A 20,896-nucleotide genomic window follows, 5' to 3' on the forward strand; every position below is an offset into this window, starting at 1 on the left:
GTGCACTGATGAGATTGTAAAGGTTGTTCTAAAATCACTTGATTGTGTGAATGGGGACTGGAGAAGGTATTCTTGGGGCTGACCTAATCTTGAGTCAACCCAAATTAAATTTAGGCCAGACCTCTCCCAGACAAAGGACATTTGTTATTAACAGGTCCGGGGGACAGCCTACATAATCAAATATGGTGCCACGTGGGTGGACCCTTTAAGTTTAGGACTGGCTAATTAGCAAACATTACAACCACTGGTAAATTTCCTAACTTTGCACACCAAAAGGAGGATGTGAGGAAGGCTGGGAACATCTCAGAGAAAAGAGCCCCATGGTTTGAGTACGACAGGGAACCGCAGATTTCAGTAGATGAAACTTCGAAAGAGGGGCGCGTCAAGTTCTATGTGGTTCCTCAGCCCACCTTGACGCGGTACCAGTCACGACGGCCCTCTTTCAACCTCTACCTTTTGCATTGCAAACAGGGTCACGGCCACGACTGACTTTTAATTTTTCCCCCCCCAGGCCCTGCTGCAAAAAAGAAATATGTCAGTTATAATAACCTGGTTATCTAGCCTGTTCCATGCCACGGGACCACGGCGGCAGAGGAAGAGACCCTCAAGTTATTCCGTCACCCAACCTGGCCTAGGACTCCTTTGGTCCTACCCGCTTGCCATCACCGGAGGAACCTGCCCCGGCCGGGAGACCAGTGTTACAGAATCCAAGTGTCCTAACACAGCTGCTTTATGAAATATCCTTACTTAATCTTGGCTTAATAAGTCACTGGTATCAGCACTGCCAATTTGGCTGCAATTCTGGACCTTCCCTAGTGGGGGGGGAGAGCTGAGACCCAAGTCCCGCCCTGGCTCTCCGGGATGAGCATTAAAAGCCACAGGACCGTTTTATTGGGGCTGACCTGTCTTTCTATGTATGTACTTCCGGGCTGCAAGGTTTTGGAAATTTCTGTACAGTTTGTGAGGACTTTTTGCACTCTTAACCACCCGTGTCGTATCTCGGTTCACTGTTTGTTTTTGAATGCCCTGTTTTTCATAGAGCCCTATTCTCTCAGACGGTGGACTCTTGGGGAAATTTTTAAGAGAATTCAAATTTAAAAAGCTCTCGACAGACAAACAAAAAGAGACATGTACGTCTGTACATGACTGTGTGTTTCTCCTGATGGTACCACTTCAAATCATGTTATTTTTTTTTAAAGACAAAAAAAAAAGATATTTAAAGACCAAAAACTGTGCTGAGAAAGTAAGTACACTCTGCCTATCTTCAGTGTACGATAGGTTTCATGCAAGAAAATCATTGGCTAAATGGAAAAGAGGTCTTGATCTTTGGAATGCATGCCAGTAATGTATTTTGCAGTACATGTTAATGACTTCTGTTTGATATTTGTATTTGTGTTCTCTTTTGTTATTTTAATTAGGGTATATGGATATTTTGCAATAATTTAATGATTATTAAGCGATTCCAAGGAAAGAACAAGGATTTTTCATGTCTTGAGATTTTGTTCATGCCCCTATGATTGACCAGTGTGATAAGGACTTTGAAAAAAAAAAAGCATGTATGTTTTTTACTGTTTGTAATAAGTATTTTCGTTAATCTTGCTGCTTATGTGCCAATTTAGTGGAAAAAAAGAAAAGAAAAAAACTGCTGAAAGTTCCCTCTTTCCATTCTCTTTCAATTCTGTGGTATTGTCCAAGAATGTATCAATAAAATACTTTGGTTAACTTTTTTATTTTCTGCAATAAATATTTTTAGTTGTTTTCCCCCTTTTAGTTATAGTTTACGTTCTAAGCTGGGTAACAGTAACGACAACAAAAGATGTGAAAGTCACATGCTCAGAAATATAGCCATATCTAAAATATATATATGAAAACTCAGAAGCCAGGCGTGGTGGTGCATGCTTACAATCCCAGTACTTGAAGGGCTGAGACAGGGTTTGCGGCCAGCCTCAGCTACTTAGTGAGGTCCTCTGTAACTTACCAAGACCTTATTTCAAAATTTAAAAAACGCGCTGGGGTGTAGCTCAGAGGTAGAATCTCCTTGGGTTCAATGTCCAGTGACAACAAGAAGAAAATCCCAACCAGAAGACAGCCTGGTGGCAAACACCTGTATTTGAGGGGCAAAGAGGGGGGGATTGCAGATTCTAAGCCAGCTTTAGCAATTTAATGTGGCCCTCTGTAATGTGGTTAGACCATGTTTCAAAATAAAAATAAATAGGGCTGGGGGTATAGCTCAGAAGTAAATAGAGTATTTTGGGGTTCAATTCCCAGTACCACAAAAAAACCCACAAAGAAACAGAGGTGCCACGTTCCTTCACAGAAAAAGAGGAATCTCAAAACACTGTCTAGACTTCTTCCCTCATCTTTCTCTTTCTTTCTTTGCAGGCTAGGAAACCTGCAGCCTCGGTCACAACCTGCAGAGAATGCCTCTGGGTTCATTTCTAGCACCGTAAGCAAGACCCTGGATATTAAAATATTATGTATGCCCGGCATGGTGGTGCACACCTGTAACCCCAGTGCTTGGGAGGCTAAGGCAGGAAGATCAGAGGTTCAAGGCCAGCCTCAGCATCACAGTGAGGCTCTCAGCAACCTAGTGAGACCGTGTTTCCAAACAAAAAATAAGAAGGGATGAGAGTATAGTTGAAGGTAGAATGTCCCTGGGTTCAGACCCACGTATCACCAAAAAAAAGCACACACACACACACACACACACACACACATACATGTGCGTGTATATATATATAAAAATATATAAATATTTTCTGTTAAAATATGTGTATACAACTATATCATTTACAACAGACATTGATAAATTATACCACAATGTTCTCTGAAACATGACCTTTTTTTTTCACCTAAAGACTCAAATTTAAAGGGAGCCTTTTTTTTTTTTTTTGTCTTTTGTCTTTTTGGACTGGGAATCAAACCCAGGGAGGTATATTTGCCAGGCCAGTGCTTTGCCACTGAGCTACATTTCAGCCCTGAAGACTCAAATCTAAAAGGTAGCTGCTACAGATTTTTAAATGAAAACCCTCAAATCACCGCTAATCCCATAGCATCACCTGTTGGCAATTGCTAATTCCACACCTGTTTGGGTTTTTTTTGTTGTTGTTTTTTTTTAACTCCTTTGACATGGGATGATTGCTCCCTTGCAAAGGGCCTCACTGAGCAGCCGAGGCTGTCTGCAAACTGCAGTCCTCCTGTCTCAGCCTCCCAAATGCTGGGATTACGAGCCTCCACCACCACGCCCGGCTTCTGGCAATCAGCTCACCTTCCTGTGGGCTGCAGTAACGCCTGGAGGGAGACAGCACAAGTGGTCGCTTAGGTACACATTTAATGTCACAGTAGGTGCAGGAAGTCTTCTTGAAACTCTTGAGAAGCTTAAGTAATGCTTTTGATTTGGTTTCTTTTAAATGCAAGACACCTGCAGTGTGCTGAGTATTCTGTATTGCTGGATTTCTTCTGCCCTAAGGGTCAAGCAGAATTCGAATGGTACAGAAGACAAGTTGGTGAGTCACTGAGCCTGGTCAGGCTGATGGAGCTTAAGGGACACTAACATGTCACCATTACTAAGCAGGCCCACTTCCTGGCCTTAGAACCCTGGGGGAAGCACTGGGCTGAGGCCCCGCCTCTGAGGGTGGAGGCCCCTCCTCTGCCCTCCACTCACGCCCCCAGCCGCCTTCTACAGCGAGGAGCAAGCCCTCTTCCTTTTCTCAGGCAGCTGGGGACCTGCAGGTGGGCTCTGCAGGTCCGGCATCTGCTGCCTCACCAGACACCTTCCTGGTTCCTCGAGTGCCTTTGGGGACCTGGCCGCAGCTGTGGAGGCCTGCCCTTGGGTCTGAAAACCGGTGTTCCTGAAGCCCTGCCCTAGGGCAGGACCTGGGTATCGGCCCTCCAGGCAGGAGCTCCGGAGTCCAGGTTCCTTTTCCCTATTGCTCTTTGGAAAGTGTATTCCTTGAGACACACAGCCTTGGCCTTTTTTCTCTTCATTAGAACTTTGACAGCGTCTTGAATTTTGGTGCTGTACAACATTGAAAATCAAGACCACACCACGGTGGACTGCAGGTACGTTTGGGTGAGAACGTGTTGGGTCGATGTGGGTTTCAGAGTGTTAGTAGACCCCGCTGTGGCCCTGAGGTCTGCTCTAGGGCACTGGGCCTGTTGTGCACTAGTCCTTAGATTGGACAAGGAATGTTTCCATCGGGACCTTCAGTGCCAGATACCTTCCTTGTCTCTTACAGCTGGCACTGGAGACAAAGTACCTAGAATCCTATTACTTGGAGCAAGAGACTGGAGGGTCTCATGTTGGAGGACGGCCTCAGCAAGTAGTGGGACTCTCAGGACCCTGTGAGACCCTGTTTCTAAATTAAAAATACAATAGTGTTGGGGGTGTAGCTCAGAGGTAGAATGGCTCTGGGTTCAATCTCCAGTACCCAAAAACAAAGAAAAAGATACTATTTCTGGTGAATATATTCTTGTTTAGAGGTATGAAGGAGCCTCCTTTTTTCTTATTTATCTATTTATTTACTTACTAATTTTTTGTGCTACTGGAGATTGAACTCAGGGGCATTCGACCTCCGAGCTACACCCCCAGCCCTATTTTTTTTTTTTTTTATTCTCTATTTTGAAACCGGGTCTCACTGAGTTGCGGAGGGCCTCACTAAGTAGCTGAGGCTGGCTGAGAACCGCGATCTAGGGGTCTCAGCCTCCCGAATGCCAAGATTAAAAGCGTGCACCACCACGCCCAGCTCCAGATGAATGAGATTTTGCCGAACAACTATTTGCTTACACAGAGGGCTGTGTGCTGTTTGGGGTGGGGAGAAAGCTTCTTAAACAGTTAGACCTTTACCTTGCAGGCCATTGGACTCACCTGTAGATGCCTGCCGAAGGCTCTTGCGCACGGGGCCCTGCCCTCCAGGCCCTGCCTGCCTTTGCCTTTGATGGCCAGAGAATGGGGATCAGAGCAGGGAGCTCGGAGGAGTCGCTGGTGGGATCCTAACCTGCATTTTTTTTTTAATTTTATGCTCAAATTTATAATCTGTACTGACTCACTACTGAGGACAAAAAACTGCAAAGGATCATAGTCAGTAACTGACTACAAATGATAATGAAGAAATGTAGTGGATAGTTGGAAGCTTGAGATAGGAGGACCACAGGTTCGAGACCAGTCTCAGCAATAGTGAGTGTGTCAGCGACTTAGCAAAGCCTTTTTTTTTTTTTTTTGGCAGTACTGGGGATGGAACCTAGGGATATTCGACCTCTGAGCTACACCCCAGCCCTATTTTCTACTCTTTATTTTATTTTTGCAGTGCTGGGCATGGAACCCAGGGGCATTCTACCTCTGAGCTACACCCAGCCCTATTTTTTATTTATTTTGAAACAGCATCTCACTGAGTTGCAAAGGGCCTCACTAAGTAGTAGCTGAGGCTGTCCTTGAACAGTGATCCTCCTAAATGCTAGGATTTCAAGCATGAGCCACCACACTGGTTTACTCTTTATTTTGAAACCGGGTCTCACTGAGTTGCAAAGGGCCTCACCAAGTAGTTGAGGCTGGCCTTGAACCAGATTGTCCTGACTCAGCCTCCCAAATGCTGGGATTATAAGCGAATGCTGGGATTACTGGGATTACAAACATGTGCCACACTCCCAGCTCTTTTATTTTTGAAACAGGGCCTTGCTGGGTTACTGCACAGGAGGCTGAGACCGGAGGATCGCGGTTTGCGGTCAGCCTCAGTTACTTAATGAGGCCTTTTGCAACTCAGTGAGACCCTGTTTCAAAAGAAAGAATAAAAAATAGATCTGGGGGTGTTGCTCAAGTAGAATGCCCCCGGGTTCCATCCCCAGTGTCACACAAAAAAAAAAAATGTTGACTGATTTAACTTAAAATAGCTGCTCAGCCTAAGATTTAAGAAGATTGAGTAGAAAATGACTGGACACCGTAATGAAATATTTAAGGCAGCAGAGGAGAATGAACCAAAGATTTTCTAGTTTTGTTTTCTCCTCATTTATCCATCCTTTTCTTATTCCTTATCTTACCCAAGACCTTATATAACTGCATAGGCACCCGGCTTATCACTGCATCCCCTGGACTCCAGGGACCTTTTCTCTTGGTCCCTATAAGGTAGTTTGCTCTTTTGAACTTTGACTATTTTATTTTTATTGTTTGTCCTTTCCCAGGAGGCTGAGACTGGGAGATTGTGTTTCGCAAACAGCCTCAGCTACTTAGTGAGGCCCTCTGCAACTCGGTGAGACCCTGTTTCAAAATAAAGAATAAAAAAAAAATGGGCAGGGGCTGTAGCTCAGAGGTCAAATACCTCTGGGTTCCATCCCAGACCCTCAAAAAAAAAAAAAAAAGAAAGAAAATAAAAATAAAGAATAAAAAACTAGGGCTGGGGGTGTAGCTCTGAGGTAGAATGCCCCTGGGTTCCATCCTCAGAACTGGGGGGAAAAAATAAAATTTGGCTGTGAATGGAGAATGGAGATCAGAGTTGAATGTCCCTGGGTTCTACCCTGAATACTAAAAAAAAAAAAAAAAAAAAAAAAAAATTAGTAGGAAATTGGACCTTTATTCCTGTGTCCTCCAGAAGTCCATGTGCGAGCCTGGCCGGCCCAGTGAAGCACACATTTTCTCTGCCTCACTCGTCATTTGGACCCATTTTTATCAAAAGCTCTCCCTGATTTTGTAGTTTGCGTTAATGCAGAGCCTCTTCTGTGACATGTGAAAAATTCAGGCTGTGCTCTTCAGAGGAATTTGCATAGGTATTATAGAAATTATATGTCGTAAGAAGCTAGTTTGCATTCCTAGATGTTTAGGAGGAGCCAACCTGTAAACAAAAAATAAGATGAAAGAAAGAAAACCTAAAATTAAATAATCCAAAATTATTAAAGACACTGGGCACATACAACATAATAATAAAGATTTTACTCTTTCAGATCAGGTTGCTCTAATGGTCTCCTGTCCAAATGTGCACACTCCCATTCTTGAGAAGGTCGGGTTACCTGTGTAGTTAGAGCTGTCCCACCCAGACTCGCCACGGCACACTGGCCGTCTCTGCATTATGCACGGCCTTAGTGAGACTCTGTTTCACAAACAATACCACAAAGAGTTTCGTTTTATAGATGCTGATTTTGAGGTACTTGTATAGCTAAGGGGAATTGTCAAGTAAGGTGTTTAGCTTTTTTTTTTTACGTTCAGAGGCGGGACTGGAGTGGGAAACATCACTTGGCAGGTCATTGGAGTGGGGATGGGAATCGGGTTGGAGTATGCATTTGAGAGGAAAGGTTGTAGAGAAATCCTTGGGGGCCATCAAGTTAAAGAAAGATGAGGGAACAAAAGGTAATAAAAAGCAAAGAGGAGAACTGCAGGGGTACAGGGGCACAGAAACAATGACACAGCACACAGACACAGAGTTAGGTAAGCTGGGGCTCACACCATGTCATTCGAGTTAGAAACAGGGGAATCATTGGTGGCCTGGAAAGAGCTGGCAGAAGTCTGATCAGAGCAAATAAAGGAGGGAACTGAATGTGAAAAAATGCAGACATAAATGGCTGACTAGAATGAGATTATAGTCTCCAAGCATCTATAATTTCCACTTTGGGGAGAAATAAGCTCGTTATGTGTGGCAGTAGGAAAAAGTCAACAGGAGCTAGAGAAAATGGTTTGGGGATGGTTCAGAAAATAGTTAGACATGCTCTCTACCTGTGTGGTTAGAAGTAAAGTTGCATTGGCTCATACTACAAGAATTCCTATTTAGATACTGGCTTTGCTTAAAACTGCCTTTAAATTTGTTATGGAAGAAGGGATTTTTTTGGGGGGGAAGGTCTGGGGATGGAACCCAGGGGCATTCAACCTCCAAGCTACACCCCCTGCCCTATTTTTTATTCTTTATTTTGAACAGGGTCTCACTGAGTTGCGGAGGGCCTCGCTAAGTAGCTGAGGCTGTCCGTGAACCACGATCCTCCAGTCTCAGCCTCCCGAATGAATGCTGGGATTACAAGCGTGCGCCACCACGCCCGTCTCTATTTGTCAGCTTTTAAGGAAATACCTAATATAGGTTACTTATGAAGAAAAGAGGTTGATTTACAACCCAGTCATGGAGATACAAGGTCTAGACAACATGTTGAAGGATCGGCAAGGGGTTTCTCCTTGGGTGCATTATCTCATGCGAGACAGAGACTGCGGAAACGTATGCAGAAAGAGAGAGATTACATCTCAATGCCAGGAAACAAGAGGAGAAGCCAGACTTGATCCTTTAATAGCAACCTTCCTTTGAGAAGTACCAGTGACCTCAGGATTGTCCTCTAAGCCCCGTCCTCTTAAAGGTTCTATAGCACCCTCAAAACCACCACTCTGGGGGCCAAGCCTCCAGTCTCCTGGACCCTTGAGTGAAATGCAAACCATATCCAAACAATAGCAACAGGTGGATGATATTTATCCTTGTGTGAATTAAGATTTAGGAAAGTGTTTATGTTCAGAGGAAACAGGTTTAGACACACTTATGTCCTTCTGATGACCGCTTATTTTTCCCATCTTTTTAGATATAATGTGCCAGGGAGAAAGACCCTGATGGCTAAATTCACAATTGTACCTTCTGCTCCTCAACACCTGGTACAAAAAGATGCTGCTTGCTGAAAGAAAAAAAATCCTAGTTATTTCTTTGATGTTCCAGGAGTTACTGTAGTACTCAGAAGTAATCCAACTGTTCTTTGGCAGACATACTCAATGCCCCCGACCCTTGTGAACACAAGCACCTTGGGCTTGACATTTTACCAACCAGCCCAAGTCAGAAAGGTTATATAGCTCGGAAAAAAACATGCTGTTGAATGGAGCTCAGCATGACTTCGGCGGGGCCAGATGGATTTCTGCTTCCAGGAAGCCTTGGGTAAATAGCTAGTGAGCAGAATATTGCAGCATGTAATTGTTTGCATTTTCTGGCAAACCCTTACTATTACCCGTCCGCCAAGGGGAGCGTGCTGGGAATGTGAGCGTGCAGAGCTGAAATGGTACCTGAACTGCCTCCGAAGTCTAGCGATATCTCCTGAGCTTTCTCCTTGGTGCCAGCAAGGATGAGAGAGCTAGATTTGACGGTAGCAAGTGTGCTCACGTTTTCTACTTAATTAGAATTTGCATTGTGTTCTCATTACCGGATTAAAATGTACATCCCACCTCCCTGCGCCACGGAAATAAGAGTCTCCTCGTAGCAGTCGGCTTTATCTGTAGCACCTTCCATCTCAGAATCTCTGAGGATCTCATAAGCTGATAATGTTCTTTCCAAATGAGCTATTTTGTAATCACACTCCACATGATTGTTTAAAATGATTATTATTGTTTCGCCTTAATATAAAAAGATTTATTTGCCAATAGAAAACCATGTCTATCCAGGAACGGTGCCTCTTGGCTCATCAAGGTCTGTGGGAATTTGGAGACAGTGAAAGGCAGATGAGAGTCTCTGGTTCTGTACATTTTGAGAAAATGAGGAGCTAAATTTCCTTAATCACTGATGAAGTTTGCTGTTCACGTTAGTGGAGTATAATGTAAAGGAAGGAAAGTCTAAGGCAGGATTCACATTTGGGAAAGATACTGTAGAGAGATAAATCAGACCCAAGGATGTATCTCCACCCTAAGGTTTAGCATGAGGATCTGCTTCCCAAGGACGATGAAGCTTCTTTTGCCTGGAATTTCCTCTACATCTTGAACACCGGCTTTTGCTTTGATCTGATTGCTTTTGAGCTAGTGTCTTGCCACCGATACCTTGCTGCTGGCTAATTATAGTAGCTCCCTTTACCACCTGGATTATTGCCTGGTACTCAGCGATACCTTTCTGACAATATCCAGACTCCTTTTGAAGTGAAAACATGAGTGATGTGATTCTTGGAGGTCCCTACCTTATCATCTTAGCGCCTGTTCATACCTAGACTTGTATTATGTTATCAAAAGCTACACTTTTTTGCCTGGTGTGGTGGATGGCGCACGCTTGTAATCCCCCCGCTTGCGGGTTCGGAGCCAGCCTCGCTGGCTTAAGAGACCCTGTTTCCAAATAAAAATAATAAAATAGATTTGGGAGTATAGCCCGGAGGTAGAAAGGTTTCCAGAAACCCCAATAGCACCCCCCAAAAAAAGTAAAAAAAAAAAAAAAAAAAAACTACACTTCTTCTTTGCCATGTCCGAGTACCTTTCTTTTCTCAAAGCACCTTTATTTATCGCAGAGATTATTCCTCTCTAAATCATGGTCAGCAGATTTTTTTCTACAAGGAGCCAGTCAGTAGTTGCCTTAGTCTTCATGGGCTGTATGGACTCCCTTGCAGCTTCTTGGTACTATTGTAGTGCAGAGGTGCCAAATGCAGCGGGCCCTGTGCCGGTTTTTGCCAACATATTTTCTAAATCATAGTTCTCACAGTTTCTTTTTAATCTTTATAAAGTGATAATAGGCAAACGATGGGGTCTAACATCTCTTCAGAGTTACCACTTTAAGTTTGGTGTGTCATTTTTTCCCCCTTTGTAACATATTTAATAGAGAACACCTAGAATTTGGGGGCTCAGGAACTGATGTCTACAAGTTTGAAATTGGAAACCTTTTGTACTTGCAGCCTTCCAAGTTTAATTTTACTCCCAAATAATTGGGGGAACTTCACCGTGTGATGTTTATTGTTTGTTTGTTTGTTTGTTTGTTTGGGGCAGGTCTGGGGATGGAACCCAGAGACATTTGACCTCTGAGCTACACCCCCTGCCCAATTTTTTATTCTTTTTTTTTTTTGTGGTACTGGGGGTAAGACCCAGGGGCTTTCTACCTCCGGGCTATACTCCCAGACCTATTTTATACTTTATTTGGAAACAGGGTCTCACTAAGTTGCTGAGAGCCTCACTAAGTAGCTGAGGCTGGCTTTGAAACTGTGCGATCCTCCTGTCTCAGCCTCCCAAGGGCAGGGATTACAAGCGTGCGCCACCACGCCCGGCATTATTCTTTATTTTTGAAACAGGGTCTTACTGAGTTGCAGAGGGCCTCACTAAGTAGCTGAGGCTATCTGCAAACCCTGATCCTCAGGTCTCAGCCTCCCCAATGCTGGGATTACAAGCATGTGCCACCAGGCCTGGCTATTGTTTTCTGAACTAGGAAACTTCTATGCATGTTTTAAGAGGTTAAGGCTGAACAGATCCTTTTTCTGAAAGAATCTGTTTAAGGAGCTTGTTGGGTAAGCATTTCGATGTGTCAAGAGATTAGATATTAGCAGATTTTAACCAAAATAGCCGTGTTCCATTGGCAGAGAAAGGGGCTTCGCGCCCTCCTCACTCTCTAGCTCTGTGATGAATGTTGTAACAGACGGATAAAGCAGATTGAATAACAAGGGACACCTCAGGTCACAGGATTACACAGAGCCCCTTGCCTAGCAGGGTCTATCCCAGGCTTGTAAGACCACGTAGCTGATACACAAACCAGCAACTCTGGGGCGGGGAGAGGTTCAGTAAGAAAATGTCCCCTCTTTGACCTTGATACAAATCGAATCTGTCATGGAACACACAGTCGCACGCTCCTCTTGTCTGTTTGCAGCCGAACGGCCCACCAGCTATCTTTCCATTCTCTCCCCGAATATTGAGTGACCTTGGAAATAGCCTAATCTGTCTTGGCAGATTGAAGATAGAAAAAACAAGCAGGGCAAGACAGACCTGCTGCTTCTTGCTATTGATCAGGAGCTTGAATGAAAGCTCATTATGAGCTGGAGAGATGTGTTAGACACGGGTGTCAAGGGTGGAAAAACTCAAAACCGACCCTGGCAGTGAGAAGAAATGATATGAAACACACACACACACACACACACACACACACACACACACACCCCGTGGCCCAGTAACTTTTGCTCTTTCTTTGGTTTGTGGCCATTTCCTTCCAATTATAGAATTTTTGGTGTCTCTAAAAAGAGGGTGATTCTTCCTAGGTATCAGTAATGTGGGTCACTCAATGCACCTTCTTTAAAATATGAGCAAACTGAGGTCCAAAGGGATGGAAGGACTGCTTGGCAGTCATTAGCAGCACGGCTGGAATGTTTAATATTCCAAGGTTTGATTGAGATGACATCAAGTTTTTTTTTTTTTCTGCCACATTTTGCAGCTCCTTCTCCCACCTGACACTCTGTCTTGATGTCACACATAAGACCCTAGTGTCAAGATCTTGGCTCCAGGTCAACCAGGAAGGACCCTGGAACCGAGGGCAAAATAACACAGGTCCAAGTCCTCACTGACACTTACTAGATGCATGAGTTTGGGCATATATCGTTACTTCCCCTGGTCTCACTTTCCTCATTTTTTTTTTTTTTTTTAATTTTATTTTATTGGTGCACTGTATTCATACATCATAGTGGGATACAAACTTTTGTAGACATACATGCACACATCGCCCAGTCAGCCCCCACCCGATCCCCACCCCATTCCCTCCCCATCCCTCCCTCCCATGCTTGGCTTAGTGGTTGACATCTAGTATTATAGCAATTTATCCAAAATTAAAAATGATAATCTCACATAACAGATTCATTTGTCTGATGCCAAGCTTTTGATGACTTAAATATAACATTTCAATATTTCTTTTTGCTTTCTTTCTTACCAGAGAATATTTTTTTCTTTTTTTTAGGTGAAACTATCATATATTTATTTTTCAGAAAAAAATCTATCCTGATATGGAATATGGACTCTAGATACCCAAAACAATCTCGAAGCAAAAACAAAGCTAGAAGATGTATATTTTCTGATTTCAAACCATATAAAGCTACAATAATTGAAACAGTGTAGTACTGTTCTAAAGGCATATATATAGACCATTGGAGTTAAATACAAACCTAGAGCTAACTTCTTCCCTATATTGTCAAGTTATTTTTGACAAGGTTTCCACGAAGATTTGGTGGTGGAAATAATAATCTTTTAACTAAATATTGTTGAAAAATAATAATTACATGGAAAAGAATAAAATTGGACCCTTACCTAATCCCACATACAAGTATTAACTCAAACTAGATAAAAGACCTAAATATAAATCTTAAGACTATAAACTTTTAGGAGAAAATCTGGGTCATAAAACCTCACAACATTGAAATTGGCAGTGATTTCTTGGATATGATTTCAATGGCACAGGCAACAGAAGAATATACAAACTCCCTAAAAAATAAAAGAAAATATTGTATATCCAAAGACAATGTAAACAGAGTTAAAAGTTACTAATAGAATTGGATAAAATATTTCCAAATGCTATATCTGAAGGTATATTAATATTCCAACTAGAAATCCTAAAAATTAACAACAATAAAGGCAAACAATACAATTTAGAGATAGGTAAAAGACTAACATAAATAATGAATCTCCACAGATAACCAATCTTAGTTGTCTGTTGGATGGAAACTCTTGTTTCTCTGGTTCTGGTGAGTGTTACCTACTTCCGGGAAGATGGCGACCGAGAAAAGCGGGGCTTAAGAGTCCCGCTAACAACCAATCTCCATTACCACAAAAAGAGCGCCTTTCATAGCCAGAAAACACCATCACCAGAAAAACAAAAAAACCACCAGGCTCCAGAGAGAAAGCGGACTGAGAACAGAGCTCAGGGCCACAGAGGAGACACACGCGCCCGAGGACGCGGCAGCAGCGCCATACTGCCGGCGGCAGCGGCGAACTCAGCGGACGGCTACAGCAAGCCGAGGTGAGCCGATGCGGAACAGCCAGGCGGGATCTTTCAGCGCAGACAGCATTTAAAGCTCCCAGTGGCTGAGCTCGGCACACGCTGCAGGGATTCAGAGTGGAAATCAAAACCAGAGAAGAAAAAATACGCCAGCCTCATGGCCGAGGGCGTGGCAGAGGCGCCATATTGTCACCGGCGGAGGCAGCAGCAGTGAATTCACCGAGTCCAGTACAGCTACATCTACGTACTCAAGAACAGTGAGTCAAATTGCGGGCCACAGAGGAGAAATCCCAGTATTGTGCCTCCTGGGACTTGACCCAGTGAGGGAGTGGTGGTGGCAGAGATATCACACCATAGGAGAGCGTGCAACCTGGCACCCCCCATAGTTTAAAGCAGCCTCTATCGACTCCCTGGGTCGGAGACTCTGTGATACAACCCAGTAAAGGAGTAGTAGGGTCTGAGATAATACAGACTCGAGATCCAGAGCACCTTAAGTGAAGACATAGTGACCCAAGGGAAGAACCCAGAGAAGGCACAAACCTCCGAAATCATGGGAAAGAGGAATAACACTGAAGTAATGAATGTGCACAACCCCACAACATCAGAACCTGATAAAACAGAAAATCAGAGATTTCTAGAAGATCAAATCAGGAAAATAACTGTAGAAATAATAGAGGTGCTTCGAAAAGAACTCAGAGAGAGCCAAAAAGAGATAAAGGATGCAATTAATGAAGTAAAGGCCTCAATTCAAAGCACAAACAACCGATTAGACCACATGGAGAACAGAATCTCGCTCTTAGAAGATGAGCAATCCAAAAATGAATGCATAGTTTCTAATCTAGAAAAAGATATCCAACAGCAGGAATCTGACATTGAAGAAATATGGGCCCATCTTAAGAGAGCTAACCTAAGAATAATTGGAATAGAGGAGGGAAAAGAAAGTGATACCAAAGGGATCAACAATCTCTTCAAGGAAGTAATAGCAGAAAATTTTCCAAATATAGAGCAAGAGGTTGATACACAGATCCAGGAAACTTATAGAACTCCCTTTAGACAGGATTGGAGAAGAGGATCCCCACGCCATATAATTGTCAAAATGACCAATGTGGAAGCCAAGCAGAGAATCTTAAAGGCAACAAAAACAAAGGGCCAAGTGACATTCAGAGGCAAACCAATTAGAATCACTCCAGACTTCCCAAACCAAGTCATGAGAGCCAGAAGGGCTTGGAGTAACATATTCCAAACTCTGAAAGAAAACAACTTCCAGCCAAAAATTTCCTACCCAGCAAAACTTTCTATCAAATTAGATGGAGAAATAAGAAGCTTCCATGACAAACAGAAACTGAAGGAATTTATGTCTTCAAAACCAGCGCTAGAGAAAATACTCAAAGAGATTCACTTTCCTCATTTTAAAAATGTACATGCCAATGCTTGTTTTCTTGGCTTCTCTGGGAACAGGCTAGTTTGTAATCAGCCTTTGAACTCACTTGCAGGCTCTGGCTGTAGTAGGTGTCCTCCGGGAGGAAAATATCCGTCTCTGCTCACATTCAGTAATGTTGAAGTCAGAAACAGTTAAAGTGACTGTCCCAGCTGGCCCAGGGGACCAAACCAAGGCTGTGTGCTTGTGATTAGGAAGAAGAGGCATGTATTAGGGACTTCTAGAGAAGTAGGACCTATGTGTCTAAGTGCACAAGAGAATTATTTCAAGGAATTGGCTCACACAATTATGGGTACTGAAAAGTCTGAAATCTGTGGGGCAGGTGGTGGGTTGGAAATGCAAGAAAGATTTGTGTCACAGCTCAAATCTTAAGGTGGTTTGGAAGGCAGAATTCCTCCTTTGTTGGGTCTCTCTCTCTCTCTCTCTGTCTGTCTGTCTCTGTCTCTCTCTCTCTCTCTCTGTCTCTCTCTCTCTCTCTCTCTCTCGGCACTGAGGATTGAACCCAGGGGTGTTCTACTTATGAGCTACACCCCTAGTCCAATTTTATTTTGAAACAGGGCCTAAGTTTCTGAAGGCCTTGTTGCTGAGGCTTTCCTCGAACCTGCAGTCCTCCTGTCTCAGCCTCCTAAGTACTGTTATTACATGTGAGTACCATTATTATACTTGGCCCTGTCTTCTCTCTCAAAGCGTTCAAATAATTGGATGAGGCCCACCTCTGTTATCCATTATTATCTGCTTTATTAAAAACATTACTGATTTAAATGTTAATCTCTTTTAAAAATAACCTCATAGCAACATCTAGATCAGTGTTTGGCTCAAAACTGGTTTCATGGACATATCCAGTGAACCATGGCAAGTGGAAATTTCCAAGAGCCCAGAGCCTTTGGGAGATGGCAGCTGGGAAGCCCCAGATGGAGGCACAGGAAGAAACAGCGTGGAATCCCGGGGTGCAGACAAACAGGGCAAATGAGTCTCAGCCACAGAATGCCAGGCACTAACTTTCTCCTCCTTCTACATCTTTGCATAGAGAAAATATCAAGGAATAGAGAGAGATAACAGCCCTCCGCTGGCCAGTTCTGCTTCCCCTCAAACGGTTGATTCCCTTTTACACTGGCTTCCCACTCTCTAATCTCCACCATGGCCTCCCTGCCAAGGGGTGGAACCATTTCCTAAGATTGCTCTGTTAGCAAGAAGAAGGAGGCCTGACATCCTCGTTCCCACATGAGGCCCATCCAACCACAGCCTGTGTGCAGACCCGCATCCAGACGGAGAATACTTGCACACCTGAATATGCCTCTAGGGTGTCCACATTCCCCAAGAACTACCATGGACTTATGCTACATGCCACCCCATAGTCCCACAAAATGTCATTTTCTTTAAAGGTCACAAGCTTTATTGATTTCTGAATTTAATGGGAGGTATGTTTGTATAGTCTTGTTCAAGGAGAGAGAGAGGCATTTTCTTTGAGGATATTACAATGATGTGTAAGCTACCTGTCAGCCAGCTTTTGATCACTGAGCTGAATACCTGACAAAAGAAATACCTGACAAAAGAAAGGCTTATTTCAGAGGTTCAGTCTATGGTTGGCCAGCCCGATGGTGGAAACATCATGGTGGCAGGACACAACAGAAAAAGCCGATCAACTCATGCCAGCTAGAAACAGACAGCTAGAGAAAGGAGCTGGGGAGAAGATGAACCCTTTTAGGTCCCAACTTCTATTAGCCCAGTCAGCTCTCAATGAATAATTCATGTAATGGATTAACCCAATAATGAAGTCAGAGACCTCATAATATACCCAGAGTCTAATATCTCCACTTCTGAACCTTCCTGCATCTGGGGGTCATGCTTTCGACATGAGCTTTGGGGGAGAGTCTATATACCAACCAGAATACCATCGATAATAACTACATTTATTATGTGTTACCTACCAGTCATAACCTACACACTTTTATAAGTACTTCTTGAGTGCCTCCTATGCCCCAGCATATGTAAAATGTAGAGGCATAACAGCCCTGGGCAAAATAAAATAGACTCACTATCATGGAGTTTCTGTTTTAGAGGAGGAGGAGGAGACACACACAATAAACACACAAGAGTCACAAATATATAGGTATAAATTATGGTAAGTTCTTTGATGGAAAGGCAGAACAGCTGTAAGGTCCTACTCCAGGGGACTCAGTGTAGTTCATGTTGTGAGAAGGAGGGGTAGAGAGCATTTACCTTAGGACTGGGAGCATTTATTTCTCATAAACCTGTTGGCCATTTGAATTTCTTCTTTTGAGACCTGTCTATTCTTATCCTTTGCCAGTTTTTAAATTGGGTTATTCGGGGGATTTTGTTATTGAGTTTTCAAAGCTCTTTGTATATTCTAGATATCCATCCTCTGTGAGATGAATAAATACCCCAATTTTCTCCCATTCTCTAAGCTATTCTTCACTGTTGTTTCCTTTGCTCTACAGAAATGTCTTAACTTTGATGTAATCTCATTTGTCTATTTTTACTTATGTTTCCCGTGTTTGGGAGTCTCGTCCAAAGAATATAATGTATACCCATGGCTTGAAGTGTTTTTTTTTCTATGTTTTCTTCTAGTTATTATATAGTTCAAGTCTTACATTTAGGTCTTTGATCCAGTTTGAGTTGATTTTTTTTTTTTTTGTATAGGGTGAGAGATAGTGGATCCAGTTTCCATCTTTGGTGTGAATATCCAGTTTTTCTAGCACCGTTTGTTGAAGAGTATGTTTTCTAATGCACTTTGTTGAGAATCAGTTGGCTGTAAATGCATGGGGTTATCTCTGAACACTCTATTCTGTTTCAACTCTTTGTGTACTTGTTTTAATGCTAACACCAGGCTGTTTTAATCGCTCTAATATTGTGATGCTCCTAACTTTGTTCTTTTTGCCCGAGATTGCTTTGGCTATGGGGCTGGAGGGTCTTTTGTGCTACCTTATGAATTTTGGGATTGTTTTTTCTAGTCCTTACTTTGTTGGAGATTGCATTGAATCTGCAAATTACTTTGGGTTGCATGAACTTTGTGTGTTTGTGTGTGATATTGGGAATTGAACCCAGTGCATTCTACCTCTGAGCTATACCCCCAGACCTTTATTTTTTTTATTTTAAAACAAGGTCTCAGCTAGGTTGATGAGATCCTCACAATTTTTTGTGGCTGTCCTCGAACCTGTGATCCTTTTGTCGTACCCTCCCAAGTACCGAGATTATAAGCTTGAAGCACCACATCTGGCTAATATGAAAACTTTAAACACTATTCTTCCAATCCATGAACATGAGAGGTCTTCCAATTTTGTGTGTCTCCTTCAGTAGCTTTCATTGTTGTTTTGTAATTAACATTGTAGTGGTCTTTTACTTTCTTGGATAAACTTTATTCTTAGGTTTTTTTAAATTATTTTTTGTAGATATTGATAAACTTTATTCTTAGTTTTTTTTATCATTTTGTAGATATTGAATTGATTTCTTCCTCTGTAGTGCCATTATTGGCATATAAAATGGTCCTGATTTTTTGCATGTTGATTTTGTATCATGCTGCTTTAGTGAATTTATTTTTTAGTTCTAACAGTCTTCTGGTTTTCAAAAACCTTTAGGCTTTCAAAAATATACATATACATGGAACTGTGCCATCTGTAAAGAGGCCAGAAGATGCTGCCCTGGCCGTATCAGAATACCAAGCCTTTCAATTTAGGAGAGCCGACATGTTTGCGCATCTCTGTGATATCACTAATATTTGGCGTTTGTGGTTGAGTTTACTCTTGTTTTGCTTATCTTGCTAGTTCATAATCCACACTGTTGGCCAGCAGGGGTGAGACTGATATGGGAAGAGTGCAGATTCTCCTTCAGCATGTCTTAGGAGGCAGGAAGGGTTTTGCATTTTCCACAAGTCGCCAGCCTCTGTCCCAGGCTTTAAGTTAGGATCCTGGAGTCACATGATCAAGGGTTTGATCCAACCTCCTGTCTCTTCACTGTGTGACCAGCTTGTCCCAGTCCCTAAACACTCATGTCTCAAGTGGGAAGTGATGCAGAGATCAAATGTGACAATAATACACACAAAACACGAGGCATATCACTTTGACACGTCATTAGTCTCCCGTGAATGCAAGCTCCCATTATATTATTAATAATAAATCCTGCTAATTTGTTGCAAATTAGTCAGAGACATGTGTTTTATAATCTCAGTCAGTCTTTTTCGCTTATTTCATTTTTTTTCAAGGGTGAGACAGTATTTTCATGTCTATCATAGGATACATCATGAAGTTTATAAAAAAATTAGCCTCTTACCAAATACCCAGTCTGTGCAGCACATGAACATATTCTTAATAAAATCTTGTTGCATTAATGAACATCAAGACATCTGGATGAGGAAATGTCTTATTTCCTGATTCCAGATGTTGGCCATTATGCATACAAAACAGGTGCACACCGAGCTGTGTTTATGCTTTTCAAAGTGGAAAGGCCACTTAGTGGAAACTTCAGCTCACGTATGCTTGTTTGACATCATAGAAACCGGTAGCTTATGGAGTGGTGAGGTGGCTTGCAGGTCAGCTACATAATACATGCAGTCCAAGTGGGATTAGTGATGTAGTAGCCCGTAGGTCTGTTTGGTCCATGTTTTCTCAAATCATCATCAATATTTTTCATGGGAACAATAGCCCCAAGGGCAGGGTGATCTCCCTTCATATTTATTGGCAGCCTAAGGAGTAAATCTAGGCTTTCTTATTACCTGTGGACCTTGGTTAAATCCTGGCTCTACCACTAAATACTTGTGTGGCCAGTTTTCTTATAGCTACCAACCTACCTACATACACACACATGCGCGCGCGCGCGCGCACACACACACACACACACACACACACATACACTTTTGCTACTGAGAATTGAACCCAGAGAAATTTACCTCTAAGCTCTATCCCTAACCCTTTTTATGACGTTGAAATAAGGTCTTGCTAAGTAACTGTGGAAATTTACCTCCAAGCTCTACCCTTAACTCGTTTTTTATTTTGAAATTAGGTCTTGCTAAGTTGCTGAGGCTGGCCTTGAACCTGTGATCTTGCTATCTGAGCCTCTCAAGTACTAGGATTACAGGAGTGTGCTAATGTGCTTTCCTCATTCATATATGTACATTGCATGGTCTGGTGTGTTTTCTTCCCTATATCTCTGACTTTCTCCCTGCTTCTTCCTCCCCCAACCCCTTCCTGTTACTCTACCATCCTCTTATTTTCTCTCTAGTGTCCACATATAAGGGAAAACATAGGACTCTTGATTTTCTGAATCTGTCTTATCTCACTTAGCATGAAGTTCTCAGGGAAATGCAAATTAAAACTATTCTGAGATTTTATCCACTTAGAATGGCAATCATCAAGAATACAAATGCTGGTCAGGAGGAGGAGAAGTAACACTTATACACTGCTGGTGGGATAGTAAATTAGAACAACCGCTGTAGAGACCAGAATGGAAGTTCCCCAAACAACTAGGAATGAAACTACCATATGACCCAGCTAAAACATTCCTCAGCATCCTTCCAAAAGAATTAAAATAACCAGTGTAGGTATCCATCAGCAGATGACCGGATAAAGCAATTGTGGTATATAGACACAGAGGAATTTTACTCATCCAGAAAGAAGAAAATTATGTTATTTGCAGGAAAATGAATGCTACAGTCAGCGATTTTGGTATCACATACCCGGTGATGGTCATATAGATGATACAAGACATGATAGCTCTCAAATGCAAAAAGCAAACCACCAAAAAAACAAAACAAAAAATAGTACATTTTCATATATTATTGCCTCTGTTCAAT

The 20,896-nt window shown here is 42.5% G+C and overlaps 1 protein-coding gene across 1 annotated transcript in view; it reads left to right on the plus strand.

Moving 5' to 3' along the window:
* The window catches only part of GRM7 (glutamate metabotropic receptor 7), a gene marked incomplete at both ends in the record, with an annotated part of 645,729 nt that extends 645,168 nt beyond the window's left edge, over positions 1 to 561 (plus strand). Inside the window, one exon of the mRNA XM_080718117.1 lies at positions 512 to 561. Coding sequence (XP_080574243.1) covers positions 512 to 561 — 50 coding nt within the window. The remainder of the gene's footprint in view (positions 1 to 511) is intronic.
* Positions 562 to 20,896: the final 20,335 nt, after the last annotated feature.

The sequence above is a fragment of the Muscardinus avellanarius genome, assembly GCF_963383645.1.
Source record: "Muscardinus avellanarius genome assembly, chromosome: 22".
NCBI lineage: Eukaryota > Metazoa > Chordata > Mammalia > Rodentia > Gliridae > Muscardinus > Muscardinus avellanarius.